Source organism: Prorops nasuta, unplaced genomic scaffold, assembly GCF_024137725.1.
Source record: "Prorops nasuta isolate Cenicafe-Biocafe unplaced genomic scaffold, Cenicafe_Pnas_1.2 PNAS00068, whole genome shotgun sequence".
NCBI lineage: Eukaryota > Metazoa > Arthropoda > Insecta > Hymenoptera > Bethylidae > Prorops > Prorops nasuta.
This window is the reverse complement of record NW_027116865.1, coordinates 340,016-354,053: the sequence shown is the minus strand read 5'-3', so window position 1 is coordinate 354,053 and position 14,038 is coordinate 340,016. Positions and strand designations below refer to the sequence as shown.

At 33.8% G+C, this 14,038-nt stretch overlaps 1 protein-coding gene across 1 annotated transcript; it reads left to right on the top strand.

Annotated features, from left to right (window-relative positions):
• The first annotated feature begins 12,761 nt into the window (after positions 1–12,761).
• On the top strand, positions 12,762–13,649 carry LOC136784764 (putative nuclease HARBI1). The gene is made up of 4 exons (XM_066745653.1): positions 12,762–12,843; positions 12,951–13,255; positions 13,335–13,573; positions 13,640–13,649. Exons 1-4 carry the CDS (start codon positions 12,762–12,764, stop codon positions 13,647–13,649), a joined length of 636 nt encoding a protein of 211 aa, XP_066601750.1.
• Positions 13,650–14,038: the final 389 nt, after the last annotated feature.

Below are 14,038 nucleotides of genomic sequence, written 5' to 3'. Positions count from 1 at the left end.
CGCGTACGCGCAATTTACCTACGGAGAATCTTGGTTAACTGTTATTGTGTGCGTCCCCATACCATTTAATTTCCGATGCCAAATAATTAATGGGCAAATCGAGATAATGTAAATTAAATTCTATGAGGATTGAACACTTTAAACCAAGACTATGCTCCAGTCAATGAGCGCTCAGTTGTGCATATCTGTCGTTCATTGACTGTAAGCGAGAGAAGGAAGCTATAGCCGAATTGTCGCGTCGTTGACGGTTAGCCTAATAAATGAAAAGATTGCGTAATCAAATGTTTATTTACCTGATTTTATGGAGCAACTTCAAGGATGTGCAGCATTGTAAATGTACTCCATATGGCCACCTTCAGCATCAATGCACGCCCTTGCTCGTCGGAGAAGATTTGCTTGGAAAGTGGCTACCATCTCAGGTGTGATCTCTGTGATAGCCACATCCAATCGCGCTGCTAGTTCTTCCTGATCCCGCATTAAATATCTTCCCGTATAGACCTTTTCTTTCAAGGCCCCCCAAAAGAAGAAATCTAATAGATTCAGATCAGGAGAGATCTAGCAGGCCAAGGGATGGGACCAGCACGGCCGATCCATTTGTCGGGAAACTTGCGGTGCAGCACGCCTTTTGCAGTGGCCGCGTTATGCGGAGCTGCTCCGTCGTGCTGGAACCACATTTTCTGCCGAATAACTGTCCAAGCAAATCTTCTCCGACGAGCAAGGGCGTGCATCGATGCTGAAGGTGGCCATATGGAGCACATTTACAATGCTGTCCATCCTTGAAGTTGCTCCATAAAATCAGGTAAATAAACATTTGATTACGCAATCTTTCCATTTATTAGGCTAACCGTCAACGACGCGACAATTCAGCTATAGCTTCCTTCTCCCGCTTACAGTCAATGAACGACAGATATGCACAACTGAGCGCTCATTGACTGGAGCATAGTCTTGGTTTAAAGTGTTCAATCCTCATAGAATTTAATTTACATTATCTCGATTTGCTTATTAATTATTTGGCATCGGAAATTAAATGGTATGGGGACGCACACAATAACAGTTAACCAAAATTCTCCGTAGGTAAATTGCGCGTACGCGTTAGTTTCTGCATTAGAACGCGAATTAAATCTCAACATTTCCAGCTAATCAATAAAAAAGCAAAACAGCTAACCGGCAGCAACTTCTCAACGATTCCGAAAAAATCAATAAAAGGAGAGAGTGAAACGTCATAGCAGCAACTTCTCTCTTATACTTGCACTTGCCACACGTACATACCAATACTACTGCAATCATATGTAAAATCAATAATTGCATACAAAATTTAATCTTTAATATCTCCTTAACCAGTGGCTAGATTTTAAAACGGCCAACGGCGTTTTTCTTAGAAAAGTCTCAGGAATAACCCGTTTAAAGGAAGTGCGGCGTTAACGTTCCACCCTGTATATATGATATAACCTATCGTATAGTTACAATCATTATCAGTTTCAAGAAAACAAAAAGCAAAACATGCATTTGATTAATGATTTCAATACCTGAAAGTTTAGCATATGATTATTAAATACCTTAACAATTTCTTTCAATTAATATCCTCCTGATAATGACCGATGCACATTAATGTTGAAAGTATGCTTCTCATTGGCACAGAGTTGTAAATATTAATCTTATTTAATCCAGTCAGCTCTATCCTCATCAATGAATATGAAAATGTTCTGTCTTAATTTAATCTGAAAAAGAAATACCACAAAGTATATTACATCCTGTATTGTAAAATATATTGTTATACTTATCTAATTCGCGAATCCTTCAGTCACTGTTAATTGAATTATTTGTGATTGTAGAAATTAACAGATGCAATATCGCAATACGATGAATAACCTCACTGCATTAAATAAAAATAACCTCACATTACAATTTACACAGTTCAATATAGTCGCCGATTTGACAGTTCACAACATATAGTTTGATCGTTGAGTATATTATGTTGGAAGCGTTGTGAAAATGACGTCATTTTTCTTAGCCACCAACTTCAGCCCGAAACATACAGGGTCTTTTCCTAACAGCGGAGCATAGGAGATTCGTGTTAGTTGACTATAGCACTCGGAATGATGGAATCTGCGAGCGCTGATTGGTCAGTTACGTATAGTGCCAACTTAAAAGAGGTCACTACCAACAGTTGGATACAAAATATGAGATTCATCCGCCATATTGGTGTGTAGAAGTGTTTACATGCTAATCAAAGCAGAAAGTGGTGTAAAAGGGAGAAATGTCAAAAAGGTGAGGTTACTAAAGGAAAAATATTGAAAATAATAAATAGAAACTAAGAATATTGTGTGACAGTGTAAATAAAGAATAAATGCAGATAATAATATTATTAAATGTACTAAATATTATTTTTCATGTGATTTTTAAAGATCAGATATTTTTTTTCAGTTATGTTTATGCTACAAGTAAAGCGATGAGTAATTAAAGAAGAATAACTCAAATAAAGGTATTACGGATCAATACATTATGGATACTGATTGCATAAGGAGCCGAGAGAAGCTATAATTTAATAGGATAATTGAATAAGTTTGGCATTCACTGCATGATCAGATTTGGTATAATTATTATATTATGATACAATTTCATTACAGGTAATCTTTGGATTTGTTTACCAAGTTGTATCAGCTGCGATACCTACATTTCATTGATGAATGTGCTGAAGGACCAGTAATGTTAATTGTGGCTGATACTTTGTATTAAGTTGTAGAAAGGTTTACAAGATACGTTATGATGTGCTTTGATGGAACATTATTATAGAGGTTTGTGTATTATTCATCATAATAAAACTGTAATAACGTTAATGAATTGAAAGTATTACATAGTTTATTTCATTCCATAAAGAATTATACAATGAAGCTATTGAAACTTTAAAATATTATAGCTTGCAAATACTGATACGTATTTTTTTTGTAGAAGAGCCATGTAACTGGGAATATGTAGAGTTTCTTGATTATATGTCTAGGATTACCCTCTGTTGCAGTACCTTGTGAAAATTTAATAAAAGTGACTCATATTCTGCATATGGGAAGCAAACGATTTTTTTATGTATTGGATGTATCAATTTATGTTGCAGTAAACATACATTTATTTTGGTTATCAGGTATGGGTATTACAAGAATAAATATTTGTAGAAATAATAAAATGAAATAATAAATAATCTGTTTCTTTAATTTACAGTGCCGTTTCAAAATATTTGTGAATACAATAAACATGGGCTTATTCACTTTATCTGTATGCTTCAAGTTTCGCCATCATATTGATGAAGTATAAATGGAATGATTTTAAATACAAGGTCACGATGGATGTTCATTGCCAAAAGTTCAGATTTTGAAGATCTTTCATTAGCCATAAATTATAGTATCTTCTACCATAATTTATAATAATTTTCATCTTATTTAATGTAATTATATGTACAAAAAAAGAAGTATTATTAAGGCAATTGTTTGCTTTCTATGAGTATACTTAAGAATTGTTGAATTTGGTAAATGATTAGTCACTTGTAATTTTGATTGAGTAATCTGGTGTTGTACATAATATCCATGTAAATAAATCATTCATATTTTCAAGAAATGTAAGACTGTCTACATTAAAATAGATTAATAATATACATTCTGAAATAATTCTAAATAATGAAAAATTATAATAACAAAAGTAGTTTGTAGATTCTTTTCGGGGTACACACAGACTTCCACTCCTTTTACAGTAATTTTTCGCTTTCTTAAATACAATTTTTAATTCATGCAAAAGGGGGAGGTAGCGCACATATTAATCCATCTCTCCAAAATCTCATTCATTCGTTGACTTTTAATTTAGACAATTCTCAATCTCATGTATTTTTAAAAACATTCAACCATTCTTCTACCTTCGTTTTCTCTATCATAGTATAATTTTTTTTTTTTTTTATTTACGCTGGAGGGAATCCGTTGAGGACTAAGTGCAGGAGTCTTCTCGATCCTAACAGAAAGAGACATACCTGCTAAACCACTCCAGCGGCATGCAAGCTCTACAAAGCCTTATCGTTTCACGATATGACCTTGTGGAACCGCGCCGGACGCTATGAGTCGCGCCTTCCTCTCCTAATTGGGCAATTATAAATAATGCTCAAACAGGCCTCCTGCAACTGCAGAACAAGTTTCTAATCGTTTTACGAAGCAATGTAAAACGTTTTGTAGTTGCAGGGGCGTAATACTCTCGCATTCTTCTATGATGCAGTCTTTAAGTTGCTGCAAAGTTTCTATTTCCAGATAATACATCCTATTCTTTACCATTCCCCATATCCCAAAATCGAGGGGTGCGAGATCGGGTGATCGAGGGGGCCATTCAGTGGGACCATTTTTGCCAATCCATCTCCCTGGATACTTTTGGTGCAAATAATGTGTCACCATTCTAGCCGTATGAGGTGCAGCCCCGTCTTGCTGAAATGTAATGATCTCTGTCTGCAATGTAAAATGAAGTTAAACCTTAATTTTAAGTTTTATTTAATAATATAAAATGCATTTAAAGATTTCATAAAAATAGTTACATTTGCAGTTACGCTTCGGACTCTTCCGTCTACTTCGTCTCTTATCAGCTGCAAATACTTATCGGCATTTAAATTTCCCTCGATAAATATAGGGCCGATTATATTTTCTCCCAGTATGCCCAGCCAAACGTTGAGCTTTTTCTGGTACTGGGTATGAGACTCGACATATTCGTATGGGTTCTCTTGTGACCAAACTCTTGTATTTTGTTTGTTCGGTGCATGGACCAGCACAAACGTCGATTCGTCGGAGAACAAAATATTTTTGACAAAATTAGCGTCACTATCTACTTTATCTAACATAATTTTGCAAAAATTATGCCGCTTTTCATAATTTGCCTCTTTTAACTCCTGGCAGTGGAACACTTTATAAGCACGAAACTTTTCGGCTTTTAAAGTTTTGTTTACCGAAGACACAGAAATTCCGACTTCTCGGCTGATATCAGTGAGCGATTGGCAAGGATTATTGCGGACACAATTTTTAATATTGTCTTTCACATTTTCAGACAATGCCCTTGTCGGTCGCTGCTGTTTGTGATGACTTTGATCCAAGCAGCCGGTTTCCTCAAATTTCTTTATCAATCGAATGACCATGCTGCTGCTGGGGGCTGGACGATTACTACCAAATTCTCTTTGGAACATATCTTTAATATCCCTTGAAGATATGCCACTGTAGTACCATTTAACAATTTGTACTTATTCCTTAACATTCATTGTCAATCTCTAAAAATAAGCATAATTCATTGATACGAAGAAAAAGATATTTCAATTTATTTTTAATTTATTACATTTATTACGAACAGAAATAACATGTAGTACTCACATAACTGGTTTTATTATTTTATTTATGACTTGAATTAAATATGTGATCAGTGATTATCCGCACATAAACAATACCATGAGCAAAACACCATTAAACAAATGAGCAGTGACTGTTTGTTGATGGTATTTTTTATACGCGGATAATCACTGATCACATATTTAATTCAAGTCATAAATAAAATAATAAAACCAGTTATGTGAGTACTACATGTTATTTCTGTTCGTAATAAATGTAATAAATTAAAAATAAATTGAAATATCTTTTTCTTCGTATCAATGAATTATGCTTATTTTTAGAGATTGACAATGAATGTTAAGGAATTAGTACAAATTGTTAAATGGTACTACAGTGGCATATCTTCAAGGGATATTAAAGATATGTTCCAAAGAGAATTTGGTAGTAATCGTCCAGCCCCCAGCAGCAGCATGGTCATTCGATTGATAAAGAAATTTGAGGAAACCGGCTGCTTGGATCAAAGTCATCACAAACAGCAGCGACCGACAAGGGCATTGTCTGAAAATGTGAAAGACAATATTAAAAATTGTGTCCGCAATAATCCTTGCCAATCGCTCACTGATATCAGCCGAGAAGTCGAAATTTCTGTGTCTTCGGTACACAAAACTTTAAAAGCCGAAAAGTTTCGTGCTTATAAAGTGTTCCACTGCCAGGAGTTAAAAGAGGCAGATTATGAAAAGCGGCATAATTTTTGCAAAATTATGTTAGATAAAGTAGATAGTGACGCTAATTTTGTCATAAATATTTTGTTCTCCGACGAATCGACGTTTGTGCTGGCCCATGCACCGAACAAACAAAATACAAGAGTTTGGTCACAAGAGAACCCATACGAATATGTCGAGTCTCATACCCAGTACCAGAAAAAGCTCAACGTTTGGCTGGGCATACTGGGAGAAAATATAATCGGCCCTATATTTATCGAGGGAAATTTAAATGCCGATAAGTATTTGCAGCTGATAAGAGACGAAGTAGACGGAAGAGTCCGAAGCGTAACTGCAAATGTAACTATTTTTATGAAATCTTTAAATGCATTTTATATTATTAAATAAAACTTAAAATTAAGGTTTAACTTCATTTTACATTGCAGACAGAGATCATTACATTTCAGCAAGACGGGGCTGCACCTCATACGGCTAGAATGGTGACACATTATTTGCACCAAAAGTATCCAGGGAGATGGATTGGCAAAAATGGTCCCATTGAATGGCATCCTCGATCGCCCGATCTCGCACCCCTCGATTTTGGGATATGGGGAATGGTACAGAATAGGATGTATTATCTGGAAATAGAAACTTTGCAGCAACTTAAAGACTGCATCATAGAAGAATGCGAGAGTATTACGCCCCTGCAACTACAAAACGTTTTACATTGCTTCGTAAAACGATTAGAAACTTGTTCTGCAGTTGCAGGAGGCCTGTTTGAGCATTACTTATAATTGCCCAATTAGGAGAGGAAGGCGCGACTCATAGCGTCCGGCGCGGTTCCACAAGGTCATATCGTGAAACGATAAGGCTTTGTAGAGCTTGCATGCCGCTGGAGTGGTTTAGCATGTATGTCTCTTTCTGTTAGGATCGAGAAGACTCCTGCACTTAGTCCTCAACGGATTCCCTCCAGCGTAAGTAAAAAAAAAAAAAAATTATACTATGATAGAGAAAACGAAGGTAGTAGAATGGTTGAATGTTTTTAAGAATACATGAGATTGAGAATTGTCTAAATTGAAAGTCAACGAATGAATGAGATTTTGGAGAGATGGATTAATATGTGCGCTATCTCCCCCTTTTGCATGAATTAAAAATTGTATTTAAGTAAGCGAAAAATTACTGTAAAAGGAGTGGAAGTCTGTGTGTACCCCGAAAAGAATCTACAAACTACTTTTGTTATTATAATTTTTCATTATTTAGAATTATTTCAGAATGTATATTATTAATCTATTTTAATGTAGACCGTCTTACATTTCTTGAAAATATGAATGATTTATTTACATGGATATTATGTACAACACCAGATTACTCAATCAAAATTACAAGTGACTAATCATTTACCAAATTCAACAATTCTTAAGTATACTCATAGAACGCAAACAATTGCCTTAATAATACTTCATTTTTTGTACATATAATTACATTAAATAAGATGAAAATTATTATAAATTATGGTAGAAGAAGATACTATAATTTATGGCTAATGAAAGATCTTCAAAATCTGAACATTTGGCAATGAACATCCATCGTGACCTTGCATTTAAAATCATTCCATTTATACTTCATCAATATGGTGGCGAAACTTGAAGCATACAGATAAAGTGAATAAGCTCATGCTTAATGTATTCACAAATATTTTGAAACGGCACTGTAAATTAAAGAAAAAGATTATTTATTATTTCATTTTATTATTTCTACAAATATTTATTCTTGTAATACCCATACCTGATAACCAAAATAAATGTATGTTTACTGCAACATAAATTGATACATCCAATACATAAAAAAATCGTTTGCTAACCATATGCAGAATATGAGTCACTTTTATTAAATTTTCACAAGGTACTGCAACAGAGGGTAATCCTAGACATATAATCAAGAAACTCTACATATTCCCAGTTACATGGCTCTTCTACAAAAAAAATACGTATCAGTATTTGCAAGCTATAATATTTTAAAGTTTCAATAGCTTCATTGTATAATTCTTTATGGAATGAAATAAACTATGTAATACTTTCAATTCATTAACGTTATTACAGTTTTATTATGATGAATAATACACAAACCTCTATAATAATGTTCCATCAAAGCACATCATAACGTATCTTGTAAACCTTTCTACAACTTAATACAAAGTATCAGCCACAATTACCATTACTGGTCCTTCAGCACATTCATCAATGAAATGTAGATATCGCAGCTGATACAACTTGGTAAACAAATCCAAAGATTACCTGTAATGAAATTGTATCATAATATAATAATTATACCAAATCTGATCATGCAGTGAATGCCAAACTTATCCAATTATCCTATTAAATTATAGCTTCTCTCGGCTCCTTATGCAATCAGTATCCATAATGTATTGATCCGTAACACCTTTATTTGAGTTATTCTTCTTTAATTACTCATCGCTTTACTTGTAGCATAAACATAACTGAAAAAAAATATCTGATCTTTAAAAATCACATGAAAAATAATATTTAGTACATTTAATAATATTATTATCTGCATTTATTCTTTATTTACACTGTCACACAATATTCTTAGTTTCTATTTATTATTTTCAATATTTTTCCTTTAGTAACCTCACCTTTTTGACATTTCTCCCTTTTACACCTCTTTCTGCTATGATTAGCATGTAAACACTTCTACACACCAATATGGCGGATGAATCTCATATTTTGTATCCAACTGTTGGTAGTGACCTCTTTTAAGTTGGCACTATACGTAACTGACCAATCAGCGCTCGCAGATTCCATCATTCCGAGTGCTATAGTCAACTAACACGAATCTCCTATGCTCCGCTGTTAGGAAAAGACTCTGTACATACATTCTGGCTGGAGAAGAAGAAGATTATGAAGGAATATTTTATTTTCGATATATATATAGCTAACAGAGTATGAGATCTCTGGATTGCGTGAACCGATTTTGATGTTCTTAGGCGCAAATGAAAGCTTTTTCAAAACCATTTTAAAAAAAGCTTTACTTAAATAATGGCAATGGATTATTCGCGAAGAAAAATCGGTTTGAAAATTGGGACGCCTCAACTAGCTGTATAAGAGAGTAGTGCATCGACGGCGGTATAGGATGACTTTTTCTACTTTTATGTACTTGCCGTCGAGACACTACCGTGTCTCTTGATTTGCATTTCCAAAAGTTAGTGAAGGAAGAGAAGACTAATATAATGCAGCTTAAGGATTTGTTAGCCAACTTCAAAGTGCTACGTAGGCTGCAGGATTAACAAGCTCTACGTGGTAAGAATAATAATTTACCACTGGATTTTCCAATACTCACTGGTTAAAGAAATTGGAAAAGTACAAGACGTCTTAATCCGTAAGGAATTACTATTAATCATTTGAATATTCTTCATGTTATGCTTAAGATTCAAAGTTTCCTTCGATTATAGGCTATAATTGAAAAATCATTGTAAATTTGCTGCTTTTGCATAATGCGAAAGACCAAGGACCCAGCAATATTGCCTACAGTAACGTATTGTGATTCTGCAACTCTAAGCTGTTCTGTCACCATTCAACAATATTGACTCATGGTTACATAGTAAGATGTGGTGTAAGTATATGGATTTTAATATATTGGCTTTTTCTTCATTACGTATTTAGTATATTTGAAGCTTATAAAAAACTAGTTATATTACATAAAAAAATCAGTTGAATAATAGCAGACTGACTTCTGGAAAATGTATTGGATGGCATTGAAGAGATTTACGTTAATAGCTGCTTCTTGGACCTTGGGCAGTTAAGCTGTCAGGAGCTGTCAGATGTTCTGTTCCAGCATCATCAGTTGGAAATAGGTAGGAAAGCTTGTCACTATTCATATTATGTTTCTGCAAAAAAATCTGAGCTAACGATTACCTATTTTAATAATGAATTGCATCTTCTTAAATTCGTAGTATCATATTGCTGTAAGTTTGGGATCTCTACTTGACTTGCAAGCTCCAATGGACTTTACGACTCAAGACTATAGCTTCTTGTTAATAATATAAAAATTAATTATGTGTTGTTCATAAAAAAATATCAACAATATAAATTTAATTTAAAATATATATTTCCATTTATTTTTATATACCATGTTACACAGTAAGTGGCTAATATAAAATATGTTTCTTATACAAATTTATAACACTTAACATGATTTTAATAAAAGTTCATCACTGATAAGTTTTTTTATATAAATTAATAAAAAATGCAGGTTAAGTTGCACATTATACTCACTATTAACACTTGCTCACATGATACTTCACTCATTGGAATATACTCTGTTCTTTTTATTGATCTGTTGTTTGATTATTATTATTATCGCTTCTATCACTATACAAAAAGGTGTTCGAGCAGAATCATTGGGATCATGGTGTATCATATTTCTCTCTCACTCTCTCTCTCACTTTTATGCTGCTATTAGGGCGAGGACCACTCAGATTATTAAGAGCCCATTAAGTTAATTTTGCTATATTTCACGTAACGTATAATGTAAGAGAATTAACTTAATAAGCTGAGAGGTCCTCACTCTTAGGGCCGTTGTCACAGACAATTTCAGAATCGTTTAAAAGTCAACATAACGGGGCAAAATATGAATAGCGGAAATTTGCGTTGGCAGCACTGAAACCATCCAGGAAATGACGTCATTTTCAAGATATTTTAAATTCAAGTTAGATAAATTTTATCAAGCTTATATTGAAAGAAGAAGTATACATTGTGTATTTTTTCAATGTTTTGTAAAATATTATTAAAATGATATTAATTAATAGAGAATAAATGTACCATTTAAATGATGTAAAGTTACAAAGTAAATAAATGAGAAATATTATTAAAATGGACATGAACATTATTTTTATTTCACAATTTTTAAATTAAAAACGTATTTATATAAAACAATAATAGAATAGTAGTGGCTCTATATTGAAATTTTAAATATATAATTTTATTCAAGAAAACTCCTGTAAATAAAAAGTTTGGTTACTTATAACAATAATTGAAAATTATAATAAATAATACGTATAAACAATTTATAATTTATATTATACCTTTCCTCCTCCAACTTTTTCAGCTTTTTCGCAGCAATAGCTGATTTCAGCTGATAATATCGCTGCTTCTCCCTCTGTGTTTTTATTTTTTCTTCCAGGAACAACTTATATGTAGCTGGAGTATCATTATCAAATTTTATTGCACTAGATGATGCAGCAGCTCCTTTTGTTATTTCAGCTATTGGGGCGCTAATAGGTTTTTGTAATGAGCTTGGGCCCCCATTATGTCCCCATGAGACGATGGCTCCTTTCTCCCTTAATGCCTAACAAAATATGAAATTGTTTAAATTTTTTATAGTTTGGATGAGAATAAAGATATATTATATATTTACATCGAACGCATGCTGAGGGTCATCTGCATTTTCTGAATCACTGTCCTGCAGTAGTTCGGAAACGGTAGTTCTCCGCTCATTGCTTGTCGTAGGCCTCTTTTTGCCCCTAGGATTGCTTGATTTCGCCTGAGGTATATGATCGCTCCCTAAACAATCAGCAATACCTACAGCCGATTTCCCTATTAAAGAGATCACTTTTTCAAAGACCTCATCGACGGCCGGGGCCTTTGATTTTTCACCGCCTAAAAGGAATTACTTTAATTTAAATAAACATTATTACCATTTTAAATAATATATTACCTGTCTTGTATAGCTCGTTCTTTTGAGCTGCAGCATATTTACGTGCATTACATTTTAATAATTTCCACGAGTTTCTTAAATCGACATTGCTGCCCCATTCCCCGTTTGTAGCAATAGCTACTTCGGTTGCTATTTTTGCCACGCTTTTTCTTTTTCTCCTTTGGTGCAGCCGCCAGTTCTTTTATTTTCTATTATTGAAAAATATTTTTCAATTATTGAAACGAACTTTATTCTTTTTTCAGTTATCTTGTCCATCTAGAAAAAAAAATTTCAAAAATATATTTTAACAACTTAAGAGTTTTCCTAAAGCTATACACCCATCTGAGAATATTATTGTTTACATAAAAAATGACACAGTAAAATCTCACATGGATAAGTATACTTTAACAATAATATTTTATTTAAACCAAAATTGTCAATCTTACCTTTTCCTTGTTGGTTACAATCTGTCAAGTTTTACAGTAGCACTACTATTTTGTTTTATGATTGTGAATTGTTTTATACAATTTATTACGTAGATGTTGCATTGAATTACAATGGAAATTATGCAGGAGGAAAATTCTGATCGTGAACCAAGGATGGTTTACAATAGGATAAACTATTTGAATACGTTAAATTGCCGCGAATTTCGACTCGGCTTTCGATTGACTAAGCTGCAATTTAATGAAGTGTTGGTGCAAATAGAGGATGAAATTGTGCAGACTGATATGTATATACGTATATATATTTTTATTGTTGGTTAAGGAAAACAAAATAAAGTAACAAATTTTTCTTATATTATTACAGAAATAATGCAGTAACACCAACCATCCAGTTACTGGTTGCATTACGGTTCTATGCAACAGGATGCTTCCTGCAAGTTGTAGGAGATTTTTGTGGAATATCCACCAAAACTGCCCAAAGAATAGTTCATAGAATCTCCGAGGTTATAGCAAGATAACTTTTTCCGCTATACGTTAAATTACCAAGAGGAGAGGTTCATCAAGTGCGTACAATGTCCCAGAATTTCAAAATCTCTGGAATGCCTAGGGTCATTGGCGCGATTGATTGTGTTCATGTATGCATAAAATCGTACGGTAAGTGAAATTTTAATGCTTCTTATTTTTAAAAATAAGTAGTATAATATATTGAGAATAATTTTTATTCAATATTTATTGTTCATAATACATCATCTTGTTTTTAGGAGCAGAAGATGCCGAATTATGGCGTAATAGAAAGGGGTATTTCAGCATTAATGTCCAATGCCTCGTCAACAGTGACCTGGAGCTAATGGATGTCGTAGCGAGGTGGCCTGGATCTACCCATGATTCAACCATTTTCGCAAATAGTAGGTTAAAACATCGTTTTGATCACTATGAATGCGGAAACGGTTTAACCTTGGGAGACCGGGGCTATTGTAATCAACGTTATCTGATGACACCATTAGCCAATCCAAACATTCCCGCAGAGGTGTTATACAATGAGGCACATATAAGGACACGTTGTATAGTAAGATATACAAAGAAATGGAAATGAGGTTTTTATAACTAATATTGAAAAGTATTAAACCTTTATTAAATCTTTATAGGTGGAAAGGTGTTTTGGGTGCCGGAGACGGATATTCCCCGTATTAACCATCGGCAGCCGATTTAAAACACCGGATCGGACCATCAATGTGATCCTTGCAACGGCAGTATTATATAATATTACTCGTCGCGATAAGCGAAAAATTCCGCGAGGTATTGGGCATTACTTGAGTATCCCCTACAGCACCTCTGACCCTACCAATGACGACCGCCAATATTTGATCAATGAATATTTTTCGCGGTAATTATATTAAAAATGTACAGTTGATTATTTAGAATTTACTACAAATTATTTTAATTCTTACAGATTGATATAAAATTTATTGTTTACGTGTCCTACGATAAATGATACGGACTATTGCTATACATATACATAAAATTTTGCGTCGCTATGTATGAGTGCGAAAGTATGGGCAGTAGTCCGTAGGATGAAATTACGTAAAATTTAATTAACAACTGCCGATGGCTTGCCTCCCTCCGTTATCTATGCAACTATCCTGTGCCAGAGACAGTAAATTGGTCGTTGGTATGGATTCGAAATTGCACGTTTATTCTCAATAGAAACGCAGCCAAAATATTGATTGTTTCTACTCGAATTTGCAGCATCAGGATTCTGACGAGTTTCAAGTGAGTAGAAATTTGCGAGACGAAGATTTGAAGATTCTGGCACAGGAAACGTCACAGTGATGACTTTCCAATGTGTCAA